Source organism: Penaeus chinensis, chromosome 23 (assembly GCF_019202785.1).
Source record: "Penaeus chinensis breed Huanghai No. 1 chromosome 23, ASM1920278v2, whole genome shotgun sequence".
Classification (NCBI taxonomy): domain Eukaryota; kingdom Metazoa; phylum Arthropoda; class Malacostraca; order Decapoda; family Penaeidae; genus Penaeus; species Penaeus chinensis.
In genome coordinates, this window is record NC_061841.1 from 22,576,348 (window position 1) to 22,586,347 (window position 10,000).

Sequence of the window (10,000 nt, forward strand, 5' to 3'; positions counted from 1 at the left end):
TTTTTTTTTGTATATCATTATTATCATTATTATCTTCATTATAATCGTTATTTTCGTTATCATTATTGTTTTTATTATTATTATAGTTCCTTCCGGTTCCTTCCTCTTCCTTTCTCCTTCGTCCTCCCTCCTTCCTTCTTAACCTTTCCTTCCCCTTTCTCCCCTTCTTATCTCGTCCTTTCCCTTCCTGACTGTTCCTTCCTCATCATCCCATTTTTCTTCCCCCTTCTCCCCATCTCCCCTCTTTTCTTCTCCCTCCTTCCTAATCTTCCTCCTTCCTAATCTTCCTCCTTCCTTCCCCATCTTATCTCGTCCTTCCCTTTCCTGCTCCTTTCTCTCCCTTCCTTCCTCATCCTTCCCCTTCCTCCTCCCTCCTCATCCTATCTCATTCTTCCCCACCTTTCCTCATCCTCCCCCTTCCTCCCCTTCCTCCCCTTCCTCCCCCTTCCTCCCCCTTCCTCCCCCTTCCTCCACCTTCCTCCCCCTTCCTCCCCTTTCCTCCCCCTTCCTCCCCCTTTCCCCCCCTTTCTCCCCCTTCCTCCCCCTTCCTCGCCCTTTCTCCTCCTTCCTCCTCCTTCCTCCTCCTTCCTTCCCCTCCATCCTCATCTTCCCCTTTCCTCCTCCTTCCTTCTCCTTCCTTCCTCCTCTTCCCCTTTCCTCCTCCTTCCTTCTCCTTCCTTCCTCCTCCTCCATCCTATTTCACCCTTCCTCGTCCGTTCCAGGGAGGCGAGTGCGGACACGGGTTCGTCGAGAGGAACGTATCCTGCGTGGGTCCGGGAGGCCAGACGGTCGCGCCGCAGCTGTGCCTCGCGCTCGTCCACGTCGGGGGCCACACCTGGCCTTACCTGGCCCGGGCGCTCGATCTCAATACGAAGGTTGGAATGAAAGGGACAAGTAGATGAATAGATGAGATAGTATAGGGGAGAAGTATATAAAAGATTGGTAGGTGAGAAAAATAATTAATGTGAAAAGGGAATAAGAAAAGGTCGAGGAGAAAGTATTATCAATGTATAGCAGAAGAATCAGACGAACGATTGATTATTCCCGTTGATTTATGGATAAATGAAAAGGCAGCTGATATTTATAATGAAATAAAAGGATAGCATTTGTCATTTTTGTAAAGTGGTCTTAATCTGGAAGGAAGAGAGAGAGGGAGGGAGAGGGAGAAGTTGGGGAAGAGAGGGAAGAGTGAGGGGAAAGAGAGAGGCAGAGGGAGGAGAGAAGAAGAGTGAGTGAGAGAGAAAAAAAGAGAGAGAGAGGAGGGGAGGGGGAAAGAGGGGGGAGGGAGGGAGGGAAAGGAGAAAGTGGGAAGAAAGAGAGAGGAAGAGGGATGGAAGGGGAAGTAGAAACAGAGAGTGAGAGAGGAAGAGAAACGGAGAGAGTGAGAGAGAGAGAAAAAAAAAAAGAGAGAGCGAGAGAGAGAGAGAGAGAGAGAGAGAGAGAAAGAGGAGGAGAGAGGGAAGAGTGAGGAGAAAGAGACTTCTGACACTCCATCAACCTCCCAGGACGGATGCTATGTTCCCTGCGAAGGAGACTGTGAGCTGACGGAGTGGACTTCATGGTCGCATTGTCACCGAGATTGCTACAGAGGCCACCAGGGTAAGTGTCCACATTATTAAAAAATGTATGCGAAAAAGACGATTAGATTATCACAAGGGACTGGTTATCAGAATTATTTATTCATGATTGTGATACTGATTATAAAAATATGATGATCGTAATGAAAAAAATGATAAGAAAAATGATAATAATAAAAATAATGATAAAAATAGCGAAAATAATAAGAACAAAATTAAGAATTTTAGAACACTAACGATTTAAGAAATGCAAAAAATAATAACAATAATAATAATAACCTCAATATTTTTTCTTTATCAACCAAGGCGGGACGCAAACCAGATCCCGAGCAGTGCTGACCGAAGGAACTCCCCAGCGGACCGACTCCAGGACCTCCTGCCCCGGCCCCCTGTGGGAGACCCGCCCCTGCCTCGCCGGCCCTTGCCTCAACTTCACGTGGGAGATACGCAACGGCACCGTGGAATGCGTGCGAGGGGACGGCCTCATCGTGACAGGTGTGTGGGAGGGTTTGTTTGTGTGGGTGGGGAAGGGTGGATGGGTGGGTGGGTGAGGGTGTGTGTGTGTGTGTGTGTGCGTGTTAGGGTGTGTGTGTGTGTGTGTTAGGGTGTGTGTGTGTGTGTGTGTGTGTGTGTGTGTGTGTGTGTGTGTGTGTGTGTGTGCGTGTTAGGGTGTGTGTGTGTGTGTGTGTTAGGGTGTGTGTGTGTGTGTGTGTGTGTGTGTGTGTGTGTGTGTGTGTTTTAGGGTGTGCTGTGTCTGTGTGTGCGTGTGTGTGTGTGTGTGTGTGTGTGTGTGTGTGTGTGTGTGTGTTAGGGTGTGTGTGTGTCTGTGTGTGCGTGTGTGTGTGTGTGTGTGTATGTGTGTGTGTGTGTGTGTGTGTGTGTGTTAGGGTGTGTGTGTCTGTGTGTGTGTTAGGGTGTGTGTGTGTCTGTATGTGTGTGTGCGTGTGTGTGTGTGTGTGTGTGTGTGTGTGTGTCTGTGTGTGTGTGTGTGTGTGTGTGTGTGCGTGTGTGTGCGTGTGTGTGTGTGTGTGTGTGTGTGTGTGTGTGTGTATGTGTGTGTGTGTGTGTGTGTGTGTGTGTGTGTGTTAGGGTGTGTGTGTGTGTGTGTGTGTGTGTGTGTGTGTGTGTGTGTGCGTGTGTGTGTGTGTGTGTGTGTGTGTGTGTGTGTGTGTGTGTGTGTGTGCGTGTGTGTGTGTGTGTGTGTGTGTTTGTGTTTAACCAAGTTCTTTTTAAATATGACAAAGGATGATATAGATTTTTCTGTATAGTTATAATGATTTTGCATGACAGTTGCTCCTTTCTATTGTATGATGCCACAGTACATGTATTTACAGCGCATGTAAATTTATACTACGGCGCATCTAAATTTATATAATTTATATTATATAACTGCAAATTTCTCTTTCGTCTTCCTGCAATAACCCTTTCCCTACGATACACCTAAACCTAAGCCCCTTTCCCCCCCTCAGGAGGCTGTGAGGGCACGCCGAGACCGTGTCTGCCAGAATGCACTGTCCGCGGGGCCGTCTGCTCCGGCCTCGGCGCGTGCGTCTGCCAGTCGGGGCTCAGGCCGCGTTACTCCGAAAAGCAAAGATTTCGTCTGACTGCTTGCGTGCCCGTTCTCAATCTGACGTTCCCTTTGCCCCTCCCTCTGTCCGAAGCTAAATACCTGCCAGGTGAGTTGCTTTTTTCTCGAAAGGTTAATTGTCTTTGTTTGTATGTTTTTTTTTTTTTTTTTTTTTTTTTTTTTTTACCCTTCATCCCTCTAGGTAAATACGTTTTAAGGTTTTTTTCCCAGCTAGGTAAACTGCTTCAATTTTTACCTGGTAAATTGGTTTTATTTTTGTCAGGTTGATTATTGTTTTTCTTGCAAGCTTAAATTATTTTGCCTTTTTTTTGCTGTTGAGCGCTTAGTCACTAAGCCATATTACTTCGTTGAGCAACTTAGTCACTAAATAGCATGTTTTTTATGGATAATAATATTCGCAGCACAGAAAACATGTTAGTCGATATATTAATTAATGTTGTGATGATAATTAAAGTAAAAAAAAAAATCTAGTGACAATGATATTGGGAGTAAAAACAGTCATAATGAAATTGATAGCAGTAGTAGTGCTGGCAAGAGTAATCATAGTAGTATTAGTGACGATGATATTGTTTGTAGAAGCAGAAACAATAATAATGAAGAGATAGATAACAGTGATAACGATGATAAGATTCATGATGATAATAATGAGTGTCATTTGGATACTGAATATTCTATTGATCGTTATGGTAACAATAATATTAGTAGTAATGGCAATGATAGTAATAATGACAATAATGGCACTCATAGTAACAATAACAATAATGAATCATGATAATAATAAAATAATAATAATAATATTGATGATGATAATAATACAATAATAATAATAATAACAATAATAATAATAATGATGATGATAATGATAATAATAACAACAACAACAATAATAATAATAATAATAATTTATGGTGATAATAATAATGATAATAATAATAATTTATGGTGATAATAATAATGATAATAATAATAATAATAATTAATGGTGACGATAATAATAAGAATAATAGAATAATAGTAATAAAAATAATGACAATTAATGATGATCATAATAATAGCAATGATAATAACCATCATCATAATTCACTAACTCCCATTTCTTTCCTTTTTCCTTCTTCTTTTTTTTCTCCCTCAAACCAGAAGACATAAACGTGTGGATGTTCGCCATGGTGGGCGTCGGCAGCGCCTTCGTGGTGTTCGTTGCCATATCCATGTACCTTCTGTGGTGAGTTGGTTGGGTGGAGGGAGGGGTGGGTGGAGGGAGGGAGGGAGGGAGGGGTGGGTGGGTGGGTAAGAGGGTGGATGGATGGAGGTGTTGGTGGGTGGGTGGGTGGTATTAGGGTAGGTGGGTAAAGTGGTGGAGGGGTGGAGGGGTGGGTGAGTGGGTGGGTGGAGGGAGGGAGGGGTGGAGGGGTGGGTGGAGGGAGGGGATGGAGGGAGGGGTGGAGGGGTGGGTGGAGGGAGGGGTGGAGGGAGGGGGGAGTTGGAGGGAGGGGTGAGTTGGGTGGAGGGGTGGAGGGATGGGTGGGCGGTTGGGTGGGTGGATGGGTTGTTAGATAATTGGATAGATAAATAAATGGATAGTTAAAAACATAAGTATGTGGATGGATAGACAGGTGTTTAGATGGGTGGATGGATGGATAATTGAATGGTGAATAAATAAATGGCTAGATGGTTGGATAGGTGGATGATGGAGTGGATGGATGGGTGAGTGGATAAATTAATAATGGATAAATAGATAGATAAATTGATAGATACGTAGACTGACAGATAGAGAGATAGGTGAGTAGGTAGGTAGGTAGGGGTGAGTGGATGGATGGATGGATGGATAGAGGGATGGATGGATTTTGGGTGGGTGGGTAAATGTATAGATAGACGGGCTGATAGATAGATAAATAGACACTAGATACATTTATATAAAAAAACAAGACAGATCATAGATAGATAAATGGGTGGTTATATAGGAAAATAGATATTTAGATAAATAAATAGATAAATAGATAGTAAACAAAAAGATAAGTAAATGTATGAATAAGTAAGTAAACAAAGGAATGAATATATCAGTAAACGAGTATATGAACTGATAACTAAGTAAATAGATTATTTAATAAATATTTCAACATGTCATTTACAGTATTTTTATAAATGGTTTTTTTTATCCGAACGTGCAAGTATGCAATCATTACAGCATCAAGGCAAATTATATCTTACATATAAAAACAAAATTACAGGGGTATATTAAGTGAAGTAGTATTAATGTTATGTTATAGCTTACTAGTTAAGACCAGCCTCCCGAGTGCATCTTCATCTCGTTAAGGAAGGAGAAAAATGAAAAATAAATAAAGAATAGAGAAGAAAATTGACTATAAAGACTATAAGGATAAACCAAAATAGAATTTTAAAAACTGGACTATACATGCTAAAACGTTCCCCCCTTCCGTTTCCTTCGCAGCCAAAGCCCCCGGGAGCAGACCAGCACGCCCGTCACGCTGCGACGCCAAAAGACTCTTCGCCACCGCCCAGTGTGAGCCAGAAAAGATATTGTAGCAACTAGAATAGATGCTGTTCGGTTTTCTGTGGCCGAGATACACGCAGCTCACAGATAATCCAAACACTAAAATGCCCAAGACTTTGTTGCTGTAGTTATGTAAAGTCTTTTTTTATGTAACAAAGTCGTGTAAGATGTTACCGAGGGGAGGTTGGCCGTGAGTGGCTGTCATGATCGTTGAGTAATAATATTGAGGATCAGTATTCACGAAAGAAGTTGGCCTATCAGCTGTGAAAGAGGGTGAGGTTTGTGGAACGCGAGTGACATTTTACATAGAGCAAAGAGAGGATTTGGCTGCTAACTTAGCTTAATACTCTTTGGACAATGAAGAAAGGGAATGTAGTGTAAAAATCCTGCAATGTAGAGTTGCAATCACCCATGCAAGTCACGAGCATGGGATGAAACGAAATAAGTGTGTTTACATTCCTTCTTTTATATGTCATAACTTCACCCATTCTTGTCATTTTCCATGTTGCATTTCGAAAGCACGACTTGGTTTGATTAAAGTTCGGTTTTAGATCATGTGTTGGGAGATATGTGTGTTTGATTCATAAAACTAGTGCAACTCACAATGAGACAGTGTTATGAAGAAAAAAAAATGTATGACCCTGTGTGTGCATCTATTGCATGTGTACAAAACCTCTCAAACAAAACAAATACAATAAAATAAACATTAAGTTTTGTATAATACATCCAGAGTCCCACAGTCTCAGGATATATAAATGATAAAGTCAGTAAAACCGGAATGGTCTCATATTATCCTTTGTGTTACCGTTAGCTTTACAATTTTAATTTTAGTTTATGTATCTGTCATTGGTAGTGTTAATGATGAAGATAAGAGCAATGGCATATTATCAACTTTTCATATGATTATCATTATTGCTATCATTAGCAGCAGTATTGCCATTATACTATTATTATCATTACCATTACCATTATTAATAATAGTATCATTATTATCATTATTATTACTACTATTAATATTAATATTATTATTATTATCATCATCATTATTATCATTATTATCATTATCCTTATTACTGTTACTATTATTATTATTATTATTATTATTGTTGTTGTTATTATTATTATTATCATTATTATTATTACTATTATTATTATTATTATTATTATTATTATTATTGTTATCATCCTTATTGTTATTATTATTATTATCATTATTATTATTATCATTATCATTTTTATTACCATTATTATTATTATTTTCATTATTATTATTATTATTATTATTATTATTATTATTATTATTATCATCATCATCATCATCATTAATATTATTATTATTGTTATTATTATTATTATTATCATTATTATTATTATTATCATAATCATTATCATTATTATCATTATTATTGTTATTAACATTATTCTTAGTATTTATCATTATAATTTATTGTTATTATTTTCATTATTATCATTATTATTATTATTATTATTATCATTATTATTATCATTATTATTATTATTATTATTATTATTATTATTATTATTATTATTATTATTATTATGTCTATGACAATCACTGTCATCACTGACATTATCAACATTGCTATTGCCATAACAATTATAAAATCCATTATAACTTCGTGCATCTCTTATAAGTAAAATTGTTTTCCTAATTGTCAGTGCATAATTTCGCATATATTTGCATGTCTTTAATTTCCATTGTGTATTCTTTTTCCTTAGGTATTTATATCATGTAACAGTAGTGTTTGTTTTGTGAATCACCAAATACTTTTGTGGTATTTTCAGTGTTGGAGGAAATCTACTATTACTTATGTACTACTGTTCGGATACTGATTTTGGGTTATGTTATTACTATAGCGAAATGAGTCCTAATGTTCCTTCTGTATGATAAAAGCAGCATTTTTTTAACAGTAATGAAAACTGAAAATGATGTAAGGTAAATCTTGTAAGAATTATGTGGATCATGCATCCAAAAGCTACTTACACATTAAATAAATAAAAAGAGAGAGATAATGTTAGAGATAGAAAATTGTCTAACATATTAGGTGTAAAAGAAAACCATTTGCTTTGTAATCTTTGTGGGTGTGTTTGTGGGCTACAGATTGGAAACTTTGCAGCTTTTTGTGGTTCTCCAACTTGCTTAACATATTGAAACACCTTTTATCGGAAATATTAGCTGACAAACACTCATACAATAAATGAGATCTCCACAACATAGTGTAACGTTTCCAATCTCATTGAGGCGTTTCTCCCAATGATGAATTTAGTTAATGCCTGTCTGTTTCGTTCTTTCAGAATGCTTGGCAAGCCCCTACTCATGTTCATGAGATAATGTAGAGGCCCTTGACCCTCAGATCAGTCAACGCTTTTTAGGAAAAGGGAAACTGGGGTGACATTGATCTATTAAGATTATATCATTATATTTCTTTCCTTCTTCTTCTTCTTCTTCTTTGAGTTATAGACTGATGTATTCGTTTAAGGTTTGTGCATAATACGAAATGTTGACATCGCGAGTTAAAGGTTACAGTTTTTTTTATATACATCGCGGTCATAAAAACTGCCATATCTTACTGATATATACACTCAGATAAAATGAACTCTTGATAATGATATATCGTATTTGTGACTAACATCAGTAATATCTTTTGCTTTTGATTTAAGCTGCATACAATCTCACTTTGGTTCTAATCTTGTGTTCACATAGATATATTTTTAATTTGCTTCATCTGAAATTCAAACGGAATTTTTAACCTAATAATTTCCTGAATAATTTAAATATGTTTTCGAAGGATTTTTTTTTCTTCTTCTTCTTCTTCTTCTTCTAGAACTAAATACAATCAACGACAATTTGAGCAAGATATATAGAGAGTATTAAGAGAAATACTCCTATGTTAATAAGATGTCTAGTGTAAATACATAAACTCCATTGAAACACCACACTCTACATATCTCCACATATTCTCAAACGGGATAGTGTTTGTACTACGATTATGTCCCTAATTGGACTGCATGCTTCGACTAAATCAGTGACCATTGCAATGTTTCAGAGGGAGGATATCCCAGTGGGGTAAGTTAGGTAAAAAAGAACTATACATAAAAAATTATCTAGGGTGTGCATGATTTAGAACTTCGACGACATGCAGTGGTATTTGTGTTCTCTTTGTAAATATCCACGAGTCGTTTTCTGTTTTGTCAGTGCGGCGTCATGAGGGGTTGCTGTGTTGTTTTCTAATCCTATGGGCAAATATCTTTTCTATTTGGTGTTCTATTTATTAATCTGTAAAAGCTGATCGATAACTTAAAATGATGATAATAATTAAAAATAACTCGATGTGTAATCGACGGCGGGAAATGCATTGGTTAAAAAAAAAAAAAACTGTATTTATATAAATAAGTAGAACAAAGAATCTACAGCATCATTTTAAAAAATATACCTTTTTTTCGAATCGTACATTGATCTATTAGCTACAGTATTCTTTTTTCGGATAAAAAAAAATACTGAAGCTGAAACATGAGACGATTGCAATTGATCCATGTACACATTCTTGAATACAAGAGAAAACAACAACCAACATAAAATACAGAATGTTCATATATCTCCATCACTGTTTTAGTTGTAGGATTCTAGATCTACTGAATGTCATGTTTTTTGGAGAAAAATTTTGCATGAATATATAGATCATTTTGAACATATGTATATTTATATGCTTCGTGGCAACAGCAGAATGATTTATAGATGTCTATAATTTGTTTGATACTTGTATATACATGGTATTTCGTTGTCTTGGAGATGCTGCCCGCTCCCCCTGGCGGCACCATGTAGCTCGATGCTCTGTTATGTGTAATGAATAAAATAAATGGTTTAAAGATTTAATCAACTTTTTTGTCCATTTCGCTATTCTTTGGTCATTTGTCAGGAGAACACTTGGCTCTTCGTAAAAAAGTTCGTTTGATGGTTCTTCCTTGAAATGGAGGAAGTGAAGTGAAATTGTTTGTTGGGAATTGGAAGTGAAGTGAATGTGGCATGTCATATGGGGGGGGGGGGTTAAGAAAGGAGAAATGGAAAGAAGATAAGGAAATGCGAGGAAATAAGGAGGAAAAAAAGGGAATGAGAAGAATGAAAGGGGAAGAAATAATTCGAGACAGTGAGAACGATAGAGGGGAATGCCAGAAAATGAAAGGGAAGACGAATGAAGGGGAGAGAATAAGATGGAATAAAATAAAAGGGGAAGAGAGAATGAGGATGATGATAAGAAGATAAGAGAGAACAAGAAGAGAGAATACAATGGAAGAAAAGAGAAT

General features: G+C 37.5%; 1 protein-coding gene across 1 annotated transcript in view; it reads left to right on the forward strand.

Moving 5' to 3' along the window:
• The window catches only part of LOC125037701 (thrombospondin type-1 domain-containing protein 7B-like), a 27,865-nt gene extending 21,224 nt beyond the window's left edge, over positions 1-6,641 (forward strand). The window contains exons 17-22 of the mRNA XM_047630893.1: positions 723-875; positions 1,506-1,599; positions 1,884-2,072; positions 3,047-3,253; positions 4,303-4,387; positions 5,615-6,641. Coding sequence (XP_047486849.1) covers positions 723-875; positions 1,506-1,599; positions 1,884-2,072; positions 3,047-3,253; positions 4,303-4,387; positions 5,615-5,690 — 804 coding nt within the window. The 3' untranslated portion in view covers positions 5,691-6,641. The remainder of the gene's footprint in view (positions 1-722; positions 876-1,505; positions 1,600-1,883; positions 2,073-3,046; positions 3,254-4,302; positions 4,388-5,614) is intronic.
• Positions 6,642-10,000: the final 3,359 nt, after the last annotated feature.